General features: G+C 48.6%; 1 protein-coding gene and 1 long non-coding RNA gene across 8 annotated transcripts; one reads left to right on the forward strand and one right to left on the reverse strand.

Moving 5' to 3' along the window:
• Positions 1-1,813: 1,813 nt before the first annotated feature.
• On the reverse strand, positions 1,814-24,663 carry LOC114867226 (transmembrane protein 132C-like). The gene is made up of 10 exons (XM_029169723.3): positions 24,330-24,663; positions 18,037-18,916; positions 13,989-14,135; positions 11,737-11,908; positions 9,605-9,748; positions 8,560-8,768; positions 7,114-7,294; positions 6,843-6,956; positions 6,571-6,762; positions 1,814-3,967 (listed from the first exon to the last, which is right to left on the reverse strand). Exons 1-10 carry the CDS (start codon positions 24,424-24,426, stop codon positions 2,546-2,548), a joined length of 3,558 nt encoding a protein of 1,185 aa, XP_029025556.1. The 5' UTR covers positions 24,427-24,663; the 3' UTR covers positions 1,814-2,545.
• On the forward strand, positions 20,542-22,886 carry LOC114867227 (uncharacterized). 7 transcript variants are annotated; one of them, XR_003787829.3, is made up of 6 exons: positions 20,542-20,771; positions 21,231-21,294; positions 21,650-21,932; positions 22,070-22,215; positions 22,344-22,434; positions 22,555-22,886. It is a non-coding gene; the product is annotated as an uncharacterized LOC114867227 (long non-coding RNA). The 7 variants fall into 7 exon arrangements; XR_003787828.3 differs by lacking the exon at positions 20,542-20,771 and having other exon boundaries at positions 21,092-21,294; positions 21,650-21,750; positions 21,832-21,932; XR_003787827.3 differs by lacking the exon at positions 20,542-20,771 and having other exon boundaries at positions 21,093-21,294; positions 21,650-21,750; positions 21,835-21,932.
• Positions 24,664-26,636: the final 1,973 nt, after the last annotated feature.

The following is a 26,636-nucleotide window of genomic DNA, read 5'->3' on the forward strand; positions in this document are numbered from 1 at the left end:
TAACCGTCACTTACCTGCTGTCTACGCGGACGCACGCGCTTCCTCTCGCGCTCTGACGAAGCCGTTTTCCTCCATCTGTCTCATTAACACAAACAGCCTCTCCTCCGCCTTCGCTCCCCGTCGTCGTGAAGGTGCTGACGTTTCCCCGTGATGCACCGGGACACGCGAGGCGCTTTGTCTTAACGAGCTGCCACGCAGTTTGAGTCCGCTCCCGCATCTTCCTTTTCATCATGCGGGTGAGTCTCTGTCTGACGGCGGCCCGCTTGTTTTTTAGGGTCTCCTTTTAAACCGCACAGTGCAGTAAAGAGACCTCGCGGTCTCTGGATGTGGCGTTTTTTTCTCATTTGCGGCCACAGCTTCCCACAAACACCTGCGCCCCTCCGTGACCGCGGGGCCAACCTCCGGTGAGCACCCTCGTGGAAAAAAGCCCTTCCAGCCTGCATTATGAGGAGTGTGCCAGGCAGAGGGTCCACTAATGCACATTAATCCCCCAACACAATGACCCCAATCCCTTAAATCTGTCAATAGGGAAGCTGATGCTCCAGATTAGAGCCGCCGGTGTAATGATCCTTCGTTCTTTTCTTGTTGTTTACAGGAGAAGCTCATTTGTCTTGTTTCGCAACACGTTATTGCCAGAATAACGTAGGAGGAATTATGCCGCACTTAGTTCTACATTCTCCCCTCCAGACCGACTCCGCGGCTCGGCTTTCTAATGCAGGCGAGGCCCGCGCGGTGATTAATTCGAGCGCTCGCCCAAGACGGTGACGGAGCCAGGAAACGTCTCACAGGCCGTTTTATTATTCACAGTTTATGAGGACTCAATTAAAAGAAAGTGTTTGGAGCTTCAAGACACTGTGGCATTTCAGTGAAAAGCCGTATTGAGAGTTTGTAATATGTTGTTGTCACCCAAACTGCCCGGCCTTTATATCTTAATCATTATTGTGTCTGAGCTGCTGAGCTCTGAATTCTTGGTGCTGTATGATACAGCAGGTGTGCAGTCAGAAGATGCCGGGCCCCGATGCACCGCTGCGACAGCTTTGAATCACTCCTTATCTCCGAGGTGAGTTTGTTTACTTTCCCAAGCACTGCTGGACAGATAAATCGACTGGAAAGGGGAGAGAGTTTATACACGCACAAAAAGCCGGGCCTGTAGCTACGAATTTGTGGGGAAAGTTATTAAAATTGCTTTTATCAAGGCTCTGAATCCATCCGATGCTGCGGCGCGGCGGGAGTGACGACGCGTGCTGTCATATCCACAGCTGCCAATTCCTGAGGTGCAGGGCATCAGATTATCTGGGCTCCTTTAAGCCGGAGACGCTGTTTATGCACGGCAGCCCCTAGAATGTAATTTTGAGGAGTGTAGCGGCGGTCACCGCGGAGACACAGGAAGCAGGTTGGAGAAAGGGAGACAAATGAGCCGCGCGTTTCCATATGCAACCGTGTGCGATTGATAAAATGCCTGCGATTCTGAGGGGACGTTGTTGAAATACACAAGGCGTGTGTGTGTGTGTGTGTGTGTGTGTGTGTGTGTGTGTGTGTGTGTGTGTGTGTGTGTGTGTGTGTGTGTGTGTGTGTGTGTGTGTGTGTGTGTGTCACAGGCACGTACTGGCAGACACATCAAACGCACACTGCTGTCAGCGAGACATTTCTCTGAGCGATGACATCAGCCTTAAATCACATTCAGCAGTGATTAAACATAATTTAATCCCGTTGATTCATAGCGGAGCTTTAGTCTCTAATCCACCATTTCACTTCGCTTTCCTGCACCAATCGAGAGACAATTACTAAATTAGATTAAATGAAAACACATCACTAATGCGTCCGTTTGCACTTTATTGGTAGGATCTCTGAGGAAACACAGCACATTTTGGTTTGTGACTAGAGACGAGGTTACAGAAAAGGCATCGTAGCGTTTCTGCTCACGTGAAAACATGAATATGCATCGATCTGAACCAAGAGGAGTTTATACAGAACTGTAGAACCGGCCCCCCAGGAGCAGCCCCAAGTCCAAGGTAGCTGTTAAAACCCACACGATGTCCACTTCACACTCTGCCCTGACCATATTTGCATAGCGCGCATGGAATAAATACGCCGTGTCAGTAGAACTTGGTAAATGTTGAATATTCTCTGACGGATTTCACAGACTCTCACAGACGTATTCTCTGGAGGAGTCTTTGGAAAAAGAGTACAAATGCTGGAAAAGAAGAGAATTATATGTACTTAGAAGAAATACCCCCCTACTGCATTTAGCCTGGTGTCTACAGGGGCAACACACCTGTACAAAAGTAAAAGAAGGTAAAAATGTGTTTTGCGTTAGAAATGTAGAAATAGTAATAATAGTTCTCTCTATATTTACAGGATCAGGACATCTTTGCAGCTGCTAGAGGATTCAGCTAATAAAACAATAGCTACTCCTAACAATATTAAAAACTGTTTGCATTATGTTCGTCGTATAAAATGTGTTTTGCTCAAACTAATCTCAGTGACTGCATCCAGAAAATGAAAAGCCGGCTCGGTTTCTCGCTTCGTGCTCGGCGCCGCGGCGTCACTGGAGCTCCCCCAGCGGTTTGACCACGGGCCACGGCATGTCGGGTAAAGGGGTCCTGGGCTCAGCGGGGACCTGCTGCTGCTGCTGCGTCTGCTGGCCGGCCCAGTTCAAGTCCGTGCTGTTTTGCTTCAGCGCCGCCAGGTGCTTGATGTCCAGCGTGGTGAAGGTGGTGAACTGGACCTGGTTCCTCTTACTGGTGGGCGAGTGGAGCGGCTCGCTGCGGTGGGGCCGCGCCAGTAAAGTGGCCGAGCGGTTGGCCATGGGGTCCGTGGCCTTGGTCTGGAACTTCTGCTGCTGGGAGCTGGTTCTGCTGCGGCCCAGCGTGGCCGTTCTTTCGGGGGCCGAGGGGACGCTCACCGTGGGCAGGGCGCTCTCGGCGCCGCACTGGGCCACGCCGTCGGCCGGCGGCCGGGCCTCCGCCGGGCGGCCGGCGTCGCACTGCAGCGCGGGCACCGGAGCCGGGGCCCCCGGGACCGGGGCCCTGCGGCCGGTGCCCCCCAGCCACACCCAGTCGTGCCTGTGGGCCTTCGGGTCGGCGCCAGGCGCCGGGGCCGCCTGTATTGGAGTCTTGTGTTTCCTGAAGCAGAGGTTGTACGACGCGCAGTTGAGCAAGAAAGCCAGAATGGCCACGCAGGAGACCCCGACCAGAGCATACATGCCGATTTCCAGGTCCGACATGGCTCTGAAAGTCCGGATGAGGTCGCTTTCGATTATTTTTGGAGTCTTGGATTTGGGAGGGTCCTTTTTGGGTGTTGCCTCGGCTTCAGGGTCTTTGTTGGAGGACGTATTGGGGTCGTCGAGCATGTTCCCGTGACCCCGTCTCTGCCCACCCTCTGTATCGGCGATGGGCCTGGCGATGCTCAGCGGGGGGCTCATGGTTCTGGAGGCGGTGGTGGGAACCGCCGTGTACGCGCTTCCTCTCGACGTGGTCGTGGTTCCGATCCACACCACGTGCGGCGGTGCGTATCTGGTGGAAAGCTTGGTGGTGGTGGTCCTTTCCAGCGAGCTGAACTCCTGCTGGACTCCTGCGCTGCTCATTTTACCCCCATCCGTGACGACTGGCTGGGAGGGGGTGGTGGTGGTGGTGGTGGAGGGGGGGGTCTTCAGCTCTGAGGCGCCTTCCGCGGCCCGGCCGCTGCTCTGGAGGTTGAACGTGAGGAGGCCGGTTCCCACTGCCAGCTTGCTCTTCCTCTTGGACTTCTGGCACTCCTCACAGATCCTGAGCTCCACTCGCACCTGCGCCCCCGGCCCTTTGCCCTCGCCCTGCGCCACCACCAACGTGGACAGCGGCGTGCGGCGCACGGTGGCCACGCGCTCGTCCGGGGTGGACGCCGTGAGGGAGTAGACGCCGCGGTCGAACAGCTCCAGTGGAGCGACGGCGCCGTCGCTGAACCGAACCCAGCAGCTGACGACCGCTTCCTGTGAGAAAGAAACAAACAACAGAAACACAGAGAGCGCTGATGAGAATTTTAAGTAGATGCCATTCAGTTAATGGAGAGCTTGGAAGCTGCTGGGTTCCATCAAAAACCCAGCACAGACACTGCTCTCCTCCAAAGTGTTTACAATGACTCTTTAATGATTAGCGAGTGGCAGCGTTGCTTTTGACCAACTCAGCTTTTGATTAAGTGTGACATCTCCACAGAAAGGCTTCTGTTCCTCAGTCAAATGTGGGCCCAGCTGTGTCTGGTGCCGCTCGTGAATTTAGGCATCGCAAGTGACTCTGCACCGGATTTCACCACTCAAATTACTCTTCAGCTGTGAAACTTCCCGGAAGCCGGAGACTTTTAATTGGGATCACAACCAGATGACTGTGAAATCTGTGTCCTGGAAACCTGATGTTTGCCTTTTAAATAGATTTCATTGTATGCTGTTGTATCTATTTTTTGGAAAATCACTGTTTAAATAGTTTAAAGTCTCATTTAGTTGCCAACTTAATGAGCAAAACAGAGTTTATACAGCACATTCAGCAAATCAATACCCCCCCCTCACTCCCCCACCGCCTTGACCAGGAGCGACACGGCCTAATTATTAACAACACTAAATTGGCTATGCTAAGCTCTTTATGGAAACACTCAGTGGGAAATAATTGCACCACAGATAATAGGAAATATGATTTCAGTAAAGTGGATAAAGACAGTATAATAAACACTGTAAAATAATCCAGCAGCAAGCGTCGCATTAGGAGCAGAATTAGCCAATCCAATCACATTAATACACAATGACCTATTTCCTGTTGCTAATGTTAGCGCCTGAGCCCCCAAAGACCTGATATGTAACCTATATTTTGGGTTTGAATACATTACGAATTGCCTGGAGCAAAACATTAACAGCCGGCCGTCGCGGACACAATTGGCTGGTCATCTGCACTGGCATGGTTCTAATAGTGTGTTATTGACAGCGGCTGCGTACTGTAGGTAAAGCGAGCTGTCGTTCCGGCAGCTATGGACTCGCCTAATTGCTGCCCCCCGCCTGGCCCAGAATGGGCAAGCTGCCACGGCTAAATGTGCGAGTGAGCTTTTAAAATGATCATCCGCGCACCCTGTCGGCCTCCGATGCTCCCTCTCGCAGCACGGGAGCCGATGGCGGCCGGGCTGTGAGCACAGCGACCTCCTAGGCTGAGTCTAAGAGGAAACCCAGATGTTCTCCCAGGCCTGAGTCGCTGCTGGAGCAATGCTTATGATGCAGAGGATATGTTATTAATGTGCGGCTTTATCAACGTGAGGCTAAAGCTGCTCGCGGTGGCTGTACTTCAGCCCTGTGGCACAAATGAGCCTCAGCGGAACAAGAACAAGACGAATGCAGTGTGTGGCTTTTCATCCAACATCAGAGATTTTTCTTTCTGCTTTCGCCCTTATGGTCTTGTGACATGTGGGCTTTTGGGCTTTAAGCCTTTCAAAACCAACTTAATGTAGAAACACACACTTTTTGCTGCTTTTACACTTATGTTAAAATATTCCATTTCATTCACACATGCATTTGTTTTCAAACGCCCGTTTCTACTGGGTCTTATTTCACTAAATGAAGCTTCTGGTGTCACATGAAATATTTTGCTGAACGCTGTCCCTGCAGACCCCCCACACTTGATTAGGCTGGTTCCCACGTACCGCTGCTGAAATAAAGCATGATGCAAGCAAGCTGTCTGCACGCAGGTCACAGCAACTCAATAAATTCATAATAACGCGCGCTTCAGGCACATTCTGCAGCCTGGTGAAGTTGAAACCTAATCAAACTAAACCCAGTTACTGGATTAGTTAACTCTATTTGTACTAAACACTTCACCTAAAAACTTCATTTAATTTTTATGATCTAGATTTTGATTCAATTTGTGCAGCGAGTGAAAAAGTAGAAATGCAAGTTTGACGGTGCCACTTACGAGAATGGTGATTTCTGAGCGTTAATGCGAAACAAAAAGGGCAAAACTATAAGTAAAAGTCGTTAATAAATGCCACAGGCATTTATAGGACTTGCACAAGATGCAGGAGTAGCAGCTCAATAATGAATTCTTACTGGTCCCCCTAAGTGAGATTATCTCGAAGCTGAGTCATTCTCAAAAGCCTCTACTATTAAAAATAGCTTATTGGAAAATGTTTTGAAACAAAAATATACATACAGTTGCCATGACTCAACTTCCTGCTAGCATCGCGTTAATGGCTGCTCACAAAGGCTTTTTATTTACCGTAGTGGTATTTGCACATTCCAAGGCCGCTCTTACTACTCTGGAGTGACTGAGTGCTTTAATAACAACCTGCGAACAGGCTGGCAGCGTCGCATCGTGCAGAATCCCTGCAAAGCTGAACACAAAACAATGCAGGCGATGCTGTGCCATGTTTTCCTCCAGGCCAGGAAAACCAGCACAGTTTTTAGACATGCCCTCATTTAGGGTATTTCCAAATCTAGCATTCAGTAACAGATCATTCTGATTTTGCTGCTTTCATTTCGTCTCCCGATCCTCGTCCGTGCTGTAACACTGTAGCTGCGGTCTCACACGTCGGTGGTTTGTGTGCAAACATCTCCTAACGAACCTGTTTGAGCTGCGTGATGGTCTCCCGTGCGGTAGCCGTGGCAACGATGGCCCCGCTGCTCCCCGGGCTGAGCTGCAGCGACAGCGAGAGTCCCGACACCAAGCGCACCCCCAGCTCTGTCACGCTCACTTTGTCGTCCAGCACCCTGACGCTCCTCTCCGCCAGGACGGAGGCCGTCAGCGGGGACAGCACCTGCAACGAGCACGACCTCATCTAAGCTGCGGACGGACGCACCGTGCCATGCGCCGCACCCTCGCGCCGTCGTGACTCGCCTGCACTGTAGTGGAGCCCACGGCCCGTCCCTGCAGCACCGCCCCGTCCTGCACCCGGGCCACGTCGGGGTCGGCCACTCGCACAGAGTGGCGCACGAGGTTGGTCACATCCACCTGTCAGCGAGGAGGGGGCAAATATCGCCTATAAGCCATCAAATCCTCGGCCAATTAACATTATTGTCTCGCAAATCTCGTTAAGCCTGAGCGTGGCTCATCCTGCTAATGAGCACTGGCATGTCAGGCCCGGCTAACGCTGGTAAAATGTTCCTACCTGCCAATCAGGACCCAGGAAGTATTCTACAGGCTCGGCCCCTGTTAGTGGGTCGGGCGGCACCTCAGGGTCACCCTGGGCTGTGAAGGGTGTCAGAACCTTTATCGTAGAGGACTGGTACTGGAGCATGCAGCCCCTCCCTTTCCTCATCTCCTCCTCCTCATCACTGTCCCACGTTGACCTGTCACACAACAGAAGGAGGAGCAGATACTTCACGTGCAAACTTTAAGATGATTTTCCACTGATTGGGGGGAAAAACCCAAACCTGGCAACCAGCAGCGCTCTGTGCCGCAGCGGAGGCACAACGCAGGCTGGGTGACCTTTCCTTTTAAATGGATTTAAGTCACATTAACCACAATCCCACGGCTCAGCGGTTTGTTTGTGGGTGAGAGGGGTTAAGCTGTAAAGCGACCTCGGCCCCCTCAGCGACGATTATATAATTATCGTACACGCAGACGGCCGGCCGCGCGGCGCCACAGGTGTGCTGCCGGGTTCACGGATGCGCCGTCACCGCAGGCGGAAGGAAGCTGTCAGAGCTGCGGTCCAAATAAACATCGTTATTATATAGCCTGCGGTCGGAGCTTAACGTGTGATGGAGATGCTGTTTGAATTAAATCAGTGTGACTCAACACCTGAAAGGAAACGTAGTCTCTCCTCAATCCTTTAGTCCAGCTCATGGACGGAAGCTAATCCTGAGCCGACGTTCCACCTTTAGATTTCAAACTGCACATTTTGAGTTCCAGCCATTTGTCTTTGATTCAAATGGAAGTCAGATATTTCAAATCTGCTCCTTTCATGCTCAGTGAAGCCACTTGTTGCAGACTCTGAAGCCGCCGTGCTTTTTATAGGCCGCTAAACGCGTTCGAAGAATTATCATTAGCGCTAATGATACTTACAGTGGCTGCGGTTCAGCCATTTCATTTAAATCATTACCCCGTTACTACTCGGTGAAATGGAATAAAAAGCATCACGCGGGGGAGGATCTTTCATCCATCCTACATCTCCCCTCCTCTGAATGTCACGTAAAGTTCAGATTCTAATGTCAATCTGTGCTAAATTCCAGCCTTTGACACAGACGAGCACCCGACACACTGACAAAGCTAATTTGATCACACACCATATTTCTGACCTAGTAACTGAGCCTGGAATTGAATGTTTTGGGAAATGAAAGCCCCTGAGAGTCTCCGGCCTGTGTGGGGAAGTTCAGCAGTCCATCAGTCGGCCGTGATGATTAGTATTGAGTAAAAAATAATGACTTTACTGTAGGTATTGATGGAAATTCCACTAACCTTTATCTGCAGGGCAACAGTGTTGCTCTACCCACTAATGCACCAACACAGTGATGTGACTCACATTATATAAACTGATAGAAACTCATCTCATGTCGTCATTGTAAGTAACTAAAAGCCCGTTTCCGTTCCTATTTGTGTGCAGATTTCTCCACACCTCCTGTTGCCGACGGTAACGGGGACCCTCCAGCCTTTGATCTGGCTGAGCTCGGGGTCGGCCACTTCGATGAGCAGGGGCAGGCGTGGCATCCAGACGCTCAGCTCCAGCCGGGCGCTCAGGAAGCCGTAGGCGACGCTGAGCATCACTCTGCTCCTCCCTCTCGTCTCGCTCCCGTTCACGTAGACGTAGTCGCAGCGCTCCGACACCTGCGTAGGAGAGAAACGGGGGTGAGTGGAGGGGCGACGGGTTCCGTCCTCAGTTAAAGTCTCGCCAGGGACTCAAACTAGGTCTCTGTTCATGTCATGTAAATCCTTGACTGTGGCCTCTATGAAACCGCTGCAGAATATAAATGAGAGGTGTCTTAGGACGGCTCCTGCAGCGCTGTGGGTGGGTGGGAGGGTGGGCGCCGCAGCCCCCGCCCCGGCAATGAGGTGACACACAGCTACTTGTGTGTTTTATTTAAGTTGGAGGCCTATCTCCGCTGCCGCCTCACTTATCTTAACAAACCAGTGGCTCTACAGAGGTAATTGGAGGGCGCCAGACTGGAGAATCGAGTGCAGCACTGGGGGGGGGGTTCATGGGAAGAGGCCTGTTCTCCCACTGACATGGATCCGTTGCTACGTCGTTTCCCGTCCACTGACTCAGGGGTGGGATCGTGAGCTCAGCCTCTAACGCTGCCTCATCCTGCACCCGTTCACACGTGGCCGCGACGCCAAAGGTCACCACAGAGCTGAGTCTCTCAGTGCCTCCATGTTCAACTTGATTAGCAATAAACCCTTTGCAAACTCACTTTATATGTAAATTGGGCATGAATGAGACACTTAGTAACAATAGATAAAATATTGCGTCCTCGTTTCTTGGAGAGTTGAAAAGAACAGAAGCTTTTCCAAAGATCCTAATCAAATATAATCAAACTTATTATTGTATCCAACCCACACGTTTTTCCATATTGTAGATACAAAAACCCCAAATTAATTACGAGCGCGCTCGCAATAATCACTGTAATCACTGCAATTCAGTCTGATTAAGCCTGTGGATTTACCTTGAGCACGTCCTCGTCGGTCGATTTACAGCTGGTGAAGTTGGTCACATCTGTTACTGAGCCGTCGGCCTCCACCGCCAGAGTTTTCACCGGGACCGACACCGTTTTCCCCGTCAGCACCGCCGTGTTCAGAATGTCCGTTCTCTGTGAGGGCAGCGAGGCAAAAATAGTGCGTTTCTGTCCTGGACACATTCAAACGGCGCAGCTGTACCTAATAAATTGGCTGCTGAGTGCATCATGTACTGAAGGTGGACATTAACCATAACTAGTGTATTTTTACAAGCCATCAAACACAACTATAAGGAAATGTTGCAGCACCACAGGAAAATAAAGACATAGACTAAGCTCCGCAGCGTCTTGAGAGGAAAACAAAGAACTCGTTGACACATTTGGATGTCGCACATGAGATACTTGCTTTAACTTCCTGCGGGATCCACTGTGTGCATGTGGGTAAGAACGAAAGGCAAGTGGGTGTTAGCGCGGCTAACGGGGATTAAAACACTCCGCTTGATTCACGCTGATGCAACGTCCGGGGCCCAAACTGGACAGATGTGCTGCGGAACTAAAAATAAAAAGCGCGGGTGATTTACAGCGCGTCTCGATCTCGCACACAGCTGGATAAAAATAAGCCCCGCGCTGAACGGTATCTGCAGCACATCTCTGCGCTCCCACTCCCAACCTGATTACATTTCTAATCTTTCACCCCGTTTTCCCACGTCGCGCCGCACATCTATTCACCAGCTTAGCTTTTATACATTGCATAACTTGTCATCAAGCCCGATATACTTTGATTTTACACATTAACTCCTCCTTCAACATGGATTTACAACTACTTCCAGTGTATAAGAGCTCTGAAACGTGCTTAATCTATTAAAGGCAGTGGCAGCGTGTGTCTGTAGGAAGCTCTGGGTGAACGGCGTGTTTTTTTTTTCTTTTCCCCTTCATGCCCGTCGACTAAAGCATCAGCAGCGCTCGGCAGATGTTCCCCAACAGCTTCACATTGTGGCTCATTGCTGGCTCGACAGCTGCTGACCGCAATCCCAAAAGGACATGCTCCAGTTCAGACGCGACGCCGAGCCAAGCGTAAGCCACTGGATCAGAGCTGGTGCACAATCGGGCCGCGACAGCAGCCGCCTGTGGCGCCTGTGGCGCCGGGCGGCACCGGGCGGCGCCAGGCGGCGCCGCTCACTGACCCTGGCGCCCGCCGCCTCCACCAGCTCTGCAAAGAATCTTCAGCTCAAGTGGTTTGCTTGGTGCTGGAGCCATTGTCCTCCTGAAAACAGAGCCTCTGCATATTTGCACTCTGTGGTGAGACATTAATTGCTCTTTGAAGCGGTGTGAAAACTTGACTGGGATTTGTCTAAGGCAGGAAAATGCTACATGCTCTCGTCACACAGGTCATAAAATCAACCATCGAAATGACGAGCAGCATTAAAAATTGTCTCCGAGGACAATTTTCATTTTTCTACAATGATCTGACTTCTCAGTGAAGCAAGAACCTGCTTCTGTACGTAATGGATCTTATTCTGTTGCACGAGGAGGTTTGTTCCTCTGTGGATGCTGCAGGTGAATGAGATGAAACAAAGTTGCTTCCTGTTGATTCATGTTGACTGTTGACTATTAGCATTATAACATTCATTTGCTGTTAAACTGTTGAATGAAAGCCTAAATCCAATCCGCGTTGGCGTACTTTTAATCGGATTGACAAAGTGCAATTTGACATTCAACACACGGTCATCAATTAATTATGAATGATTTTTTTTATTTTGCGCATGCATCGCATCGAGTACTGAACATAAACTTTAGCTCAAATCTGAAATCTATGCAACAACAGCGATAAATTGACGAGCTGAGAATTCCAAGCCACAAACTCCAGCTGCTGCTACTCTCAGTGCGTGTGTGTGGGGCTTCCTGACAGCGAAGCAGGCATAAGGCCACCTTTACAGCATGCGTGCACAGGTACTGGATGCAGAGCACAGGCTGAGGAGGTGCGTACGCCCTTCCTCGCGCCCCCACCCTCAGTCGGACGCGTTTCCTCGTCACTGCAAACAGACCGCGCAGCCGTCGCTCAGGCTGCAGAGAATTTGAATTGCACAGTCGAGAAAGCAGCGCGTCGCAGATATTGTTCTCACCGTGACCAGAGGAGCCAGTCCCACGTAGTCTCTCCGGGTGGTGTAGAGCCGCATTACACCCACATCCCTGGTGTTCCCCGGCAACTCCAGACGCCAGGAGACGCTCTGACTCTCAGCCTGCGCCGAAATGTCTTTTGGCACAAAGTCCAACTGTAAAACCTCCAGAAGACCCCTGTTTGGAGGCCAAATGATAAAATGCTGTGTTTATTTACATCCACCCATTATAAATATGATATAAATATTCTTACTAATAGTCCAACTGAAGCCATTATTATGCAAATAAATTCAAAGTGTAGGTCGTGCTGGTCTGTAAATGTCACATTTACCATTAACTTAAATATTCAGATAATGTAAATGATTTTCTTAACGGAAAATTAATAATTCATTTACTAAACTAAATGCAGCTGTATTCAAATGTTAATTGTGTACAGCTGCATACAGTCTGAATTTAAATGTTACTTTGAACATCCGCATCAAATACTGCAACGCTGAAAATGAGTTGGTTAAATTATTACTAGAGGTTAAAGAAGCTATGACGACCTCATTTCATTTTTACTGTATAATAATCAAATGTGACATGTTTTTTGTTTTTTTATGCACTTGTTTATACACGATTTAAGAACCAGATAAGTTCCCACTCTCATGTTCTTTGAAGGAGAAATCTAAACATTTCTACGGACTCAGAGCCCAAGGAAATGAAAGACAGAGAAATCACTCTGAAATGTGTGCAAAGTAAATGTACAGTAGCAGACAAGAAGTCTCATTTCCATCAGCAGCTGGAAGAATAAGGTGAGCGTGGGGGGAAGATTAAACGAGCTGGCAGAGACTTCAGCCAAGTATTTTGGCCAAAGGATTGTCAAAGAAATGGCCTGTGATGTTATTTGATGCAGGAGTGAGCGTGGAGGCGAACCTGCCAGGAGGAACACATCAAAGGGAAGACGGAGCGGAGTCTGAACGGACTCCTGGCACTTTGAACTTGGGCAAAACTTTGCATATAACAAAACAATCAACCTCCACTTGGCAGTGGAGACAAACAAACCGACAAGTCGTAATATTTGTGATTTCTACAGGAGACATGTTTAAAAAGGAAAAGACAGAAAGGGTTAAATTCCTAGAAATCCACATATTAGCGATTTTAAACCTCTTCATGTATGATCACTTTAAAGCACAGTGGTGTGTGTACGTGTGTGTGTGTGTGTGTGTGTGTGTGTGTGTGTGTGTGTGTGTGTGTGTGTGTGTGTGTGTGTGTGTGTGTGTCCTGCTGGGAGCTCAGTTTAAAGGACACACAACTTACGACAATATCTCTCCTTCCTAATCGCCCCTTCTAAACGTGCAAGCGCTTAAGCCTGGATAACGTAGCCGTGATTATGGATGATTACAGATAAGTGGGTCGGCTGGACGCGCGCGCGCGCGTGTGTGTGTGTGTGTGTGTGTGTGTGTGTGTGTGTGTGTGTGTGTGTGTGTGTGTGTGTGTGTGTGTGTGTGTGTGTGTGTGTGTGTGGACGGGAGGTTGCTGGGCAGAGGTGGCCGGGCAACAAAGAGAAGGACCTTCCTCTGAACCAATCAATGAATCAGGGAAATTAAAGAAAGCACTTTGGCTCAGTTATCGATCAAGTTATCAAATAAATGAAGGTTAGATCAGAAAAACAAACATGTACAGTACAGAATCAGAGACATTAGCTCCTCGCTGGTTTCATACACTGTATGTGTTGAGAGGAAAAAAGAGGACGGCACGGTGATTAAAATGTGGATAATGAATGGAAACCACATTAGCTCCACTGCGCTCGTGGCAGCAGTAGTTTTGCCCTTTGCTGACTTTAGAAGTGTGAGGAATCAAAAGGCTCCAGAGGTCAGTCAGTCAGTTCAGTCGGAGCCGCGAAGGGCCCCGGGACTCTGTTTTAAGACCAAGTCCTTGCATATGGAAAATCATGCGGCAACACATTTTTTGGCACGGACAAAAAATAGAATGCACTCGGTTGCCTCAAGTCTGCGCATCCGTGTGACGGAATAAGGCCACAAATTATTACATCTCCTCCAGAAAAAGGAATCATTCATTTTCAATTTCCCTGCTCTGCGAAGCGAATGTAATTTGAGGATATTTTTTCATGACAACTGATCACCTTCCTTCAGGGCGGCGGCGGGGATTATTGAAATCGCACAAAATATGATAACGGATGACTCCCCTTTGCTTTTTTTTTGCTTTTTTTCGTCTTTTTCGAGGCTCGTACGGCGCGCGCCGTGCGCGTCCTGACCTCTTTGCAGTGATGGCGACCTTCCGGTGGCACACGACGGACACGGCGTTGGGGGCGGAGCCTCTGCCGGGCTCCACGACGATGTCCCACAGCGCCGGGTCGCTGGGACGAGCGGCGCTGAAGGACAGGCCCGTCCTCGCTGCTGCCCTGCAGGAAAACACACACACGCGGTGCGGTTAGTGGGTCCACGAACGCGCAGCATCATCCACAGTCGCGCTGCAACAGCCGTGCGGTTGCTGTGTTTCCCACCAGCCGGTGGTGCAACATGTGCCGCGTGGGAGGACGCTAACCACCGTCCCTGGCGTCTGCATTTGCATGTACTTCCTGCCTATACATGCACATGTTCCGTGTGTTTATTCGGTTAATGTTGTGCCTAACGAGGTGAGTCACCGACAGGCTGCCGCCGGCAGACTGCAAATTAGCAGGGGTGTTTAATTCCCATTAGCCCTGGGGAGAGGAGGGAATCAGTTAATCAGATGTCTGATTTACACGAACGCATCGGTTCTTTATGAGAGGACGCTGCACGTTGCAAACAATGCGAACGGATGAGACAGTCCTGCAGGTCCTGCTTGTTTAAAAGCAGAGGCCCCTCTGAGAAGTCGATGGAGCGGCTCCTGAAACAAATTCACCGATCTGCACCTGAGGCACCTCAGCTCGGGCCCATTTCCTCATGGCCGGGGTTCAGCGAGGTGCCGGGAACGTTGACCCAGCGCTCAGTCCAGAGCATCGCGGAGCTGCTGCAGGTCTGTCAGCAGGATATTCATGACTCCCGGTCCGCGTGTTATCAGTGCAGCTGGATTAAAGCCACCGGAACAATCTTGAGGTGATGCGTGATGCGATATCATATTGGACGGGGGTGCGCGTGACAGATGGCGGCGCGCGGCCGTGCTTCCGATGAAAGCCAAGGTAAAGACATTCACAAGGCTTAAATCATGTCAGCGCCGGCGCGGGGAAGGACGGATCCACCGGCGCTCAGACTCAAACTTGAGATTTATTAGGACAAGAGACAGCTTCCTACTTTGTGCCAGTGGCCTCCACTTCATTAGGCAGACAGTTACCTGAGAATGAGGACCGGGTGAGTCACATGTCACTGAGGAACAGCCTTCTGCACATTCGCTGGCCATCAGTGATTCACTGACAACCTGAGACTTCATAGCAATTTGTGTTTTCGCTATAAAAACCTGTTTGATATTAAACAGCCTGTAAACGGCTTAAATGGACTGATGGGAGCGCGCTCACTGTCCGTGTGGTGCACACACTTACAGATTTGTAATCAGACTCCAACCAGACTAATCAATAACCACTGGGACAAGGTCAAGGTTGGACTCGCTGGACATGTGAACTACAGTGAGGGTTGGATGAGGTCACACAGTATTCCCACTTTCATCATCATCAACAGGATAAACGCTCAGAGCAGTAAATGTAGTATTTTTATGATCAAGCAGCCTGTCTGATGCTTGGGTTTGTCCTGTTACATGTGCGTCCACACACTGATGTTCTGCTCGTCCAGCGGTCGGTGGGGGGGGGGTTCTCCTGCTGGGTGTGGAGGAGCAGTAACTCAGAGCCAGCAGGTCCTGGATCACTGACTCATTGCTGTCTCGCCTCAAAGCAGACACAAGCCTCCCTCCGGCGAGGAGCTTTATTTTGGCCACTTCTTCTTTGTCAGTCACCGCTGAGGGGTCCTGACCGCAGGTGAGCGGACGGAATGGATATCGATCCGGAGAAGCTCAGCCGCCGTTTCGCCGCAGCCGCTGGAGACGGGGGCAGACGCGCACGCGGGTGGAGGCGCCGCTCGTTTTCCCGCTGATAAACTGGAGCCTGTTTCTGTTTCTGTGCAGCCGAGCTCCAGCGCTGTTTCCTGCGATGTTTACAGTACGTGCTGCCTCCGTGCGCGACAGGTGGATGTGATGGAGCGGCTAAACACCCGCTCGCACGCAGATGCAGCCCGCTAATCCCACTGCAGGCGGCCCGCGTCGTCTCCGCCCTAAAGGGTTAAACTCTTGATTCATTTTCATCAGGCCCGCAGATAATCTGGTCTAACCCTGCTGGAGTGGACTCAATCTTGGGCCAAAGAGTGAAGTAGAGCAGGGATTTTTCCTTCCCAGGAGGAACCGGGGACTTTGCCAAGCTCCTCAGAGCCAGTCTTCCCGTGGACATGACCCCATGCCCCCCCACCCACCCCATCCTCATCCTGGGTCAGGAGACACAGCCTGAAATGATGGAGCCGAGCGGAGGCCGGAGTCTCAGGTGAGGAGGCTGCAAATCCTTCCGAAACAGTCAAAACAACAGCAGATGTTGAAGGCTCGGCGTCTTTCACCAAATCTCACCAGCGCCATTCAGGTCACTGGGTCTGTGTGCTTCTTGTGTGTGCTTGTAAACAGTGAGAGACTGAAACACACACACACACACACACACACACACACACACACGTCTAGCAGCGTGTCCCAGGGATTGACATACATGCAGTAACTTCATATTTCCCTCTATTTGCCTGCGTCCCGGCACAGATTACCGCGCGGCAGCATGATATCGCCAAATCGCGGGATTACAGGGAAATTTCTCTCGCGTTTCAAACCAAACTGTTGAGCTGTGGGAAGATTTGGGACACAAACCTCCATGCGGTGGCTTCACACCTTGCTGATCTGAAACACGCTAATAAAAAGCAATTGCACTCCGTTTAGTCGCGCGCATCAAACGACAGCGAATAGAAACTTTGAAAACAGATTGAACCCCGCGTAGGGCTGCTTTTATATTAAGTTTACTTTTACCCAAAGGAGTCAGGAAGATGTTAGTTATTTGTTTTCCCGCTCCATTAAACAGATGCATTATTTATGAAGTCAAATACCCAGAGAACTTTGTTGAAATGTTAGTGGGATGTTGAGATATGAAAACCGGTGAATCATTTCCCAATTATTTCCCCGTTTATGGAAGAGCGCGCTGCATAACTCCCCCACTAGCAGAGAAGTTAAGGCAGACAGGATATAACATGTGGGTAATTTATGACGCCTGCGAAACTGGCAGACAACACAAGTCATGTCGGCACTCATGCATTTTACTGCGCGGCCTTGATGGCGAGCCCCATCAGCATTCAAGTGCCTTAAGTAACCATTTAAATGCATGGATCTTATCCTTCATGAAGATGCTCAAACATGCTGTACATCAGGGTGATTCGACTTAGTTTCTGTCGCTTTCATTGATAATTAAATTTAATGGGACTCCACCTAAACACGCGTCCTCTGCAAATTCAGCAGCATAGCTGAGTTACTGTAATGTTTTAGGCGGTCTTCATTTGATTATTACGGCCAAGCTGTCTATTGGCCGCCTCCGTTTTAATCACCTAGTGGAACTGGGAGCATCAGCAATGTGTTGAAAATAGCCAGTGACATGTGAGTTAGCATGTTTAACTTAAAGCAAGAAAGGAAGAGCTACAGGATTTAAACCTATGGAGTAATGGTAACAGATTTCAGCAGCAGAGGCCAGTTACCACCATTAAAGTCTCACGTGTGACATGATAGTTCTGCAGAGAAGTGAAGGGCTATAAAAGTACTGTTAGTGCCGTTTGAAATAAGAAATGTGCGACCGCGATGCTCAGATCCAGCCTCTGATTAAGAACTTAACGCTTAGCTTAAGTTGGACTTGAACTGCTAAACGGCTGCATTCACACAATCAGGGGCTGAATCCAACAGCTGCACAGCTGAAGGCACAAAATGAACAGGGACTTCTGCCTTTTAAGCACTTTGGGTCCACGATGAGCAGCGGGATTTTCTAACTAGTCGCTTCAGACTCATTCTCATCAATTTCAACCAGCAGTTAGCGCATGTTAACGTCACAAAAGCAGAGGAAGTAGGAAAAGAGCAAGACTGGCTGCAAGAAAAAAAAATCCAACTATCAGCACTTCTCAAACTCACTAATGAACATGTTTTATCTCATTTGTTTAATACATACAAAAGCTAATTGGTTTAGAGTTTTATGGCTCTTTATGTTCCGGATGCTCAGCAGTTAAACCTTCCTCCCAACAGTTAATAGAACGAGGAGTCAGATGTCTCACCTGAGGGTGAAGGTTTCCAGCGTGGACGCACTGGACAGGAAAACATAGAAGGTGGCCACATCTGCGGGCTTGAGGGGCTTGGAGGACGTCTGGATGACCACAGCACCGCCCAGCCGCAGCCGCAGGAACGTGGGGTTCCCCGGTGCCGTCCGGAGCAGGCTGACGCTGCCCACCCGCCTCATCGGCGTTCCCGACCCCCCGGCGCCCCTCCCCCCCCCCACTCCCACTCCCACTCGCTGCAGGCTGTCCTGCGGGCTACACTGGCCCGTCTGCTCCCCCCGACTCTGGAAGTAGACCTCCACCGGGTTCCCCTTGGTTCCCTCGGCTCTGCCTGCCTCGCTGCTGGAGCTGCCCGATCGACTGGCCGAGCTGAACCAGGCGGGCTCGGGCTTCAGCTGGGCGACGCAGAACCCGCCCGGACGCACCAGGCACGCGCCGCGCACTTCCCTCGTCTCCCAGAAGGCGTAGGCGGTCACGCAGTGGGCGCCGTCCGCGGCCGCGGCCGCAGCCGACCCCCGAGGGCTGCTGCTCTCTGAGGGCATGTGGAAGAGGATCTTGACGACAGGAGACGAGGAGCGGATCTGGCGGCTCAGAATGACGGGCAGGATCCTGGCGCCGCTGAAGAGCAGGTCCGGAGGAATCGGGGCGTCGACATTTATGGGACCGAATAAAGCCTTGACAGCCGGCTGAAGCCTGGAGCCCGAAGCTGTGGTGACAAAAGTCTGAGTCTGGGCCTTCAGGCTGGAATTCCCCCATGGTCTGGGACCGCCCTGCCTCAGAAACACATGGTCCACGTTAAGGACCTGCAGGTTTACAGTGGGATAAACTGGAAATGGTGCGGAGGACATCCCTGTGTCTTCAGCAAACTGGCTCCTTGCAACTGTGGGGAGAAGATTGAGAAGGAAACGATTTTAGCGCCTGGAGTCAAATGTGATATTACTGTAGGATGCACAATGCCACTAGTAAGCGTCCTTCAGCATAAGCACAAACACTCAGTGAGGATTATGGGAGGATCAATAGTTGACAGAGGGCTCAAGACTGGACAAACAAAGCCAAGAGAGACAATATGGGCACAAGCAGGAAGCAGGTGGTTCGTCCCAAGGAGTAGAGACGATTAGTTCCTGAACCCTGTAGTCGATGTTTTCAAAGGTGAGTGTCTTAGGACGCAGTCTTTTAAATGAACCCTGTGAAACCTGTCTCCAAACACGCCACCGCACTCAGCGCTGCAGCTGCAGACAGTGTAACCACAAGGCAACCATTAGAGGAGCTCCACAGGTCGCTGCTGAGGCTCCAGCCGAACGGAACGCGGCCACATTGTTGCCCCTTCGCCGCGGCCATGCATTAAAGGCATTACGCGCATGGCCGCATTGCCGCTCTATGTGAACTACTTCTATGCAGCGCAATCACGCTTCTGAGCCGTGCACAGGCTCCCTGCTAACTTCTGTGGGATGACTGTTTGTCCCAACAGGAAGCTGTCAGTGACAGCTCCCCGTCCTCCTGCCAAAGGCTCTTGGTAATTTGCCACTCTCCACTCTGCCATGTTAAAATGCTTTGGAATTATTGTGTGAATCTGACTTTCTCTCCCTGCACAAAAATAACTTCTCCAAAGGCAAAGCTGGAGGAAGGAGAACCTCCCTTCTCACCCCAAAGGGCTTCAAAGTGATGTATCACCCCTTTCCTAATTCCAAACCGTATTTCAGGAATACATCTATATGTAAATCAATTTTCTTCCTGAAGACAGCAGAAACGTTATGAAAAATATACAGATGTAAGAAGTGATATTAAAAACGTGGCGTTCAGAAAAGCCCACAGGAAGCTGTCTTGTACAGTAGACTTCAGAAACCAGACTGATGCTGTTCGACTGAGCATCGTCTGTGTGTGATATGTGCTCACGAGACAAACATGAGGCCGAGCTGAAGCATAAAATCTACTCTCAAAGTACGGCAGCTGTAATGAATGGATTTGTTACATTTGGAGGACGAGCTCTTGGCCAAAGATCAACTAATTAGATTTTGGTGATGATCCAGATCTGTGTTTTTCTCTCTAAATGATTAGTGGCTTTTAGCCACAATTAGGAATTACTCAATAAAACATACAGTACTTTAATAATCAGGCGACTTGACTTACAGAGCACTAAAAACGAAATGCAATTAACTAAAAACAGGTCAGGGTCCAATTTAATTTCTTGTCATTGCTTGACCCCAGTGAGCACAGGGAGGTGAGTCTGTCTGGACCTTCAGCTTTTATCAAACAATGACCTTTCCTGTTTAATTCATGTGTATATACGGTTTACAAGTTACTGCTATACATGAGTAAACATGTTATTTATTAATAGAATGTGAATGGGCATGAAAACAATAATACAGTAACTATGAGTAAAGTTTAATCTATAGTGTGAATGCTAGATTATGTTTGGACAGACTCACTGAGACAACACACACTCAAAAAACCTGGATTGGGTGCATGCTACATTAACATAATTTTAACATGAAACTTCAACAATATAAATTCTTGTTTTGTGTCTGAACATAATAAAATCACGTAAATGTAACAACTTCAACAGGTTACATCAATATTTTATGTTAACTCAACGTAATAAAAATAGGTTTAGACAACAACATGTCCAGAGCTGAAGGTGGCAGTAATGAGCAAATTCACAACTTGGACTACGGCCCTGCCGCTTCTTCAGGATCCTGACGTAAAGGAAAACACCTGTTCATGATGTGTGCAAGAAGGTAAGTTTAACGTCCATTGAATAAAAAACCGCATGGGTGCAGAAATGTTGTTAGTAGCTATATATAGTGCCTTTTAGCATTTTGGATGTTTAATTAGCTAGAGTACGTATCCGTGTTATGTGACTGCGCCTGTGCTCACAAGCTAACCTAGCTAGCTTCCGTACAACACTGACAACGTGCTAGTTTTAAATAAGCTTATCTGCAATAATATATATATATATATATTGTAATTTTTTATATTATTTTATAGGCGTTAAACGGCGATCTTTGCTCAGTTAGGAGTGAGACTTTTACGTATTTCCAATGCGAGTTCATCGCGCGGGCGCGGGATTTTCAAATTTCAAATAACCGACATCAGCGTTGCCCCTCGGTCGGTTTGGATGCGACGAGGATTTTACGAGTCAGCGGCATTTGTTCAGGTTGGTGCAATATTTTCTGACATATACTCTCCGTCCGCAGGTGTTAGAGCAGAGAACTACTGGAAACGGAAAACAGAAGTACAGAGACTTGCCCTAATGGAAAGGTAACCGATGAGCATTAAATAGAAATGTGCTGTCATGCTATGCATTTCCTGAGGTAATTTACACGAACCTACCAAAATGGTGTTTGAGTTATTTCACTCTACATATTGTTTGCATTGTATATCGTATTATCATAAATCTATTTGTTTCACACGGTAAAGGAAAATAATCAAATTGCTTACACAAGTTTTTATTTAATTAAGCTTTAACATTTGTACCTTTTTATAAGATTGTGTACTCATTTCACAGCACATAATTGGTTTCCTAATTTATTACAGCTATTTTGACTTGAAACCTGTTCTTTATCATCTAAAATGTGTCTCTTGGTGTTTACCTCCAATGGCCATTCTGTGAAAGTGTCCCATTCTAGAGCTGAGAAGAGACAGCAGGACAGGGAATCATCTGCTAGTGTCGCGTCAGATGTCTACATGTCCACAAGTTGTTTAAGAAAAAGTAAGGTAAGAGGGAATGAAAAGAAATAAGATAAATAGACTCTAAGGTATTTGGAGATGCAAGGAGTGCAGCGTGACTTTTTCTAGTAGATACAACTATCGCAAACACAAGGCAAGAAGTTATCAGAGATGAACCCTTCATCACAGAGTTCAAAACCAGATGGCCTGCTCTCTTCTGTGTTTCTGAGGTTGGTCAATAAATATGTCTATATATATACAATGTGATTCTGATCAGACAAACAAAATATATTAAAATGTATCAAAGTATTGTTTACACATTTGCCATTCAGTGCATTGATAACTTGTGTACTTTTTTCTTTTTAAGAATAAATTTAAGAGGACTACAACAGTTTGCTGCAACAGTTCTTCTCCATGCTGGATGGTTATTCTTCAGACCTGAAAACGGTGTTTGGCAAGGAAGGCGGCATTCAAGGACAAAAGATTAAGAGCATCATGGTTCCCATAACCCAGGTATGATGATGGGAAAAAAATCTATGTCGTAATATGTTAGTGACAGCTACTCACTTGAATAAAAATTGTTCCCTAAAATAGATTAAAATTGTTTTGTTTTTTGTGTGATTACTTTGTTTGTCCTAAAGACTAACTCCATTGATGTCAGAAGAGTACATCCTTTAAGCCCAGTGTGTGTTCCTCAATGAAGATCCTGGCAACCTTGTGAAAGAATGGATGGTAAGAATGTTTTTTTTTTATTTTATTTCATGTAAGTTTAAAATTTTAAAGTGATTTATATATGCTTTAAAAGTTGAAGTGTTATATAACATCATCCGCTTTTTTAATTTTACATTTCAGATCGTGGACGCCTTGAAGAAGCCATGATAGAGACAATTCTTGAAGTTTTTGTCATTCACAAAGATGCAGAGGCAGATGATGACCCTGAAGATGTAGTCATCGTTTCAAGTCCTGGATGAGTTGGGTAGTGTCCCACTTGCTGTGTTGTTGTTTGCTCTTGTTATATGCTCTCAACCTCAGCTACCCTCCACTAAAAGTTGTTTGAAATATTGGCCCAATGCTGTATGTACAATACTGGATGTTAGTGACATTTTGTAGCTGCCTTTGACATTTGAAAGCTGTTTTATCGTTTTTATGAAGCTTATAAAGTATTCTAACCAGTCTAAATCCAATGTGCTTTGTGTCTTCTCCAACCTACACACCAGCTGGGGATATATGTTAGTTTACATAATAGAAATACTGTTTCAAAGATTACTTTATTTGTATGTAATTTTGAAAAGCTAATGTTGGCACAAAACATTTGATAACTTTACATTGGTTGTGTTAGTATAGCATAATTTATTAATTAATTTAAATTAACTTGTTACTACCCTATAAAATTAAGTAACAAGTATTAATATTATACATGATCAAATAACCCAAGAAAATTATGTTCAATCAACCCTAAAAACATTAGTGGGACTGACCCATGGTCATTAGGTAACATTAACATGAATATATCATGTTGCTTCACCCTGTTTACATTTGGTTCACTAAGCGAAATAGCTTCTTGCTATCTTAACGCATTTTAATTAGATGGAAATACTTTCCATAATTTTATTATGTTCATCCAACAAGTTTTTTTTTTGAGTGCACACATGTGACTGGGCTGGACCATAACACTGCCTCATATATATCGGTGGATCCCACACAGACAAGAAATCAAATGATAAATTCCATCACTCGCACACATTAAAAATGCAGCACAGCTGAGCTCGGCACAAGCAGAAATCCATAAGCTATATGATGAGAAATGCACACAGAAATAAACCCGGGCAATCGCAGGAAGTAGTCCTTGGCATGATATCGTTATCACGGAGAGACAGACAGCTCTATTGTGACTTTATAGCTCCCGATCCAGGTTATCATTAAACACGCAGAGAAGCAGCTGTGCCACCTAAGCTCCAGGCTTCTTTAATCCCACGGACGACGCTTTTCACTGGGCACTGGAGAGCACGCTGCTGCTTTCATTCGGACAGAGGGACAATCAAATGGACCCGGGGCACGAAAGCAGCCGTAAAACCCTCACAAATAGAAAAACACAATCCTACAACCTTTAAAACCAGTCACCCAGTCACGCTACGCACGCTTCCACAATCCCAGAGTGAACATTTGCCTAAATGTTTCTCTCCTCAAGGTCTTTACTCTTAATGTATGTGACCTCCTGATAATGAATAGTGTTTTACCTTAATAACTTTCTACTGATAAACAAATGAAAACCATTAATGAAATTAAGCCAGATTCAGGGCTTCGGTTGAGGACCAGCCATGAAGCAAATCCAGTGTGTGTGTGTGTGTGTGTGTGTGTGTGTGTGTGTGTGTGTGTGTGCGTGCGTGTTAAATCACCACCGTTTATACAAGTAAATGTAACTCATTTCCGTTTACTTCAAAGCCTCATTGCAAACACAGGTGAAGCCTTTGAGCAGCATCCAACCCACTTATCTTCACAAGGAAGGAAGTCCATCTGGACACGCCTTGGGTCCGCTCCAGCGCAGATGAAGCGCTTCAAACCAATGAATAAATGAAATACACGCTTTCGCTCGAGCTCGCCCCAAAAGAAGCGGCCACGAATCTCACCTTCAACCGTCGCGAGCAGAGCCAGGGCGAGAAGCGCGAGACGGGAGCGGAGGGGAAAGTCGCGCGTCATTTCTGAGAAGTTGCGGAATCCACTCATCCACTTTGCGCCGCGCTCCAGTGCGCAACGGAGGACGCCTCGGCTACGGTGACAGTCTGCGCTCAGCGGGAAGACAGCTATGAAAACAAGTCATAGCATTCTCCGAAGTGCAATAAAGTTGCCTGGTGGAGCTCGTACAGAGTCCTTCCCGTCCCCCCGGTCTCCGCTATGTGGCTTTGCGCCGGTAGCGTTTGCGCTCAGGCAGCGACGGGCTCGGCTGTTCCCATGATAGAAATCAGTAAACATGTGCAGCCTGTCAGATTAAAGGGGACCCACGTGGGTAATCGCCGGTAGGCCCAGAGCTGTGAGTAAATTAAATGCGCACGAGGTCAAAGGGATCAGCGGTTCCTCCACGAGTCATTTTAATGTTGATTTAACGGGTTTGAGCCACGCGTCCGGGCTGAAGGGCGAATTCAAACGCGGGGGAAACGTCACTTTGAGAGAAGAGGTTGAATTTGAGAGAAGTGCATGTTTCGTCTCTGCTTATATGCGTCCAGTCACAGTCCGGTTGCAGGTTGCTGTGCTCAGGTTGAAATCCAGGCTCTCCAGGCCTCCAGGCAATATTTAACTTCTTAAGATTCTGCCTAATTATTTCCTTCTCCTTTCGTGTGTAACACTTCCTCTGTCTTGACCTAAAAATCCCTGCTCTCATTATAAGGAGGCAGTCTCGTTGCAGCCTGCTCTACAACCAGGGGGGCGATAATGCGGCGGTCGGACTCAGTCCTGCCGTCGGATTTATGGTGACTTTAATGAGCTTGTTCTCCAACAACCCCCTAAATACCTGTTCTCTGAGACAAACGTGCCGCGCCGACAGACTTGTTTTCCCAACTAAACCCAGTGTGCCCAGTGCCTCCCAGCCTCTTTTATTGGAACGTGGCAGCAGCGCCAGCGCGACAGCCTCGTGCGCGCAGGCACAGGCTTATAAACATGTTCCCACCGGACAGGAGAGGCTGGATGTAGGAGGTGAGGGTCTTAGGGGAACGTTTAGGAATCTCGGAACGCCAATAAGTCTTTAAAGAAGAAATCCAGTGAGAGGATTTTAATGCACGCGTTGCTGGAGGAGGTTCAGTGCCGGTTTAACTGCATGTGTTGCCTCTTAAAGTCACGGAGGGTCGTTTAGGCTCTCGTCTGTGTTTTTGGCTGCGTGCGGTTATGAAAGCGGACAGAGGCCACCGACTGTTGAGTCCGGGAACGCCTCCAGATGAGGCACGACCTGCTGCTGCTGCCGTTCCAGACGACGGAGCGGAGGCTGGACGCTCCACCAGGCTGCTTCTGAGGTCATATCACACACACATTATATGAGTGGAGGCACAAATTACTGTCCTAATTATTGAATTACGGATGCTGTGATGCGCTGGTAAAAAGATAACAGGAGAAATTAGCTCAGTGACTTTTGGTCTGAGCTTAAGCTTAGTCAAAAACAATGAATTTGGTCCTAATTGAGCTGTTCAGGTGTTTAAAGGAGGTAAATAAAGGCAGGTCATGCATTTTATTGTACCAAAGCCATACCAGCAGCATTAAACACCAGGATATTGACATTCAACTGAACTCTGACCTGCCGGCGCCGCCTCAGTGCAAACTGAGGTCATTGTGTGATTATTCGACTGCACCGGCAGTAATCCAGCTCAGTGACTGATATCAGACTACAGCCATGCTCTGTCTTAATAATTCCCTAATACCTCTAATTACTCCCCATCAGCGCAGTGGTGATAAAATTAATTTTTATCAGTCCATCAAACGAGGATCAGCTCGATGCCGCATGCAGCTGCTGCGGAGTCCGATGACTGGAGTGGGTTTTAATGACAGGAAATGCGGCTGGAGAACATAGACAATTAGACGCGTACGCGTTCAGGAAGTGAGAATCCTTGTTGTGTAAGCTGCACCTCAGGGAGCCGTGGAGCGCGGCCTTTGAGCACAAAGCTGTGGTTGCACCTGTGGAATAACACCTAGCACCGCGGGCAGCCAGAGGGCAGCCAGCCGGCCGCGCAGGCGTCCGCCGCTGCTCAAAACGCGCCCCTCGTCTCTGCAGACGACGCTCTGCAGCGCCGCGGCCGGTGACGGATGCGCGTTCTCCCCGCAGCGCGACTGCCGTAAACATCAGTTAGCCAGCTCCGCGGGACGCCCAGAATGAGCCTCCACCCGGGTGGTACAGTACATCCTCCCACCGGGACGCAGCCATTCTGAGGCGAGCGCAGGTGATGCAGGCGGTT

Source organism: Betta splendens, chromosome 12, assembly GCF_900634795.4.
Source record: "Betta splendens chromosome 12, fBetSpl5.4, whole genome shotgun sequence".
In the NCBI taxonomy this organism is placed as follows: domain Eukaryota; kingdom Metazoa; phylum Chordata; class Actinopteri; order Anabantiformes; family Osphronemidae; genus Betta; species Betta splendens.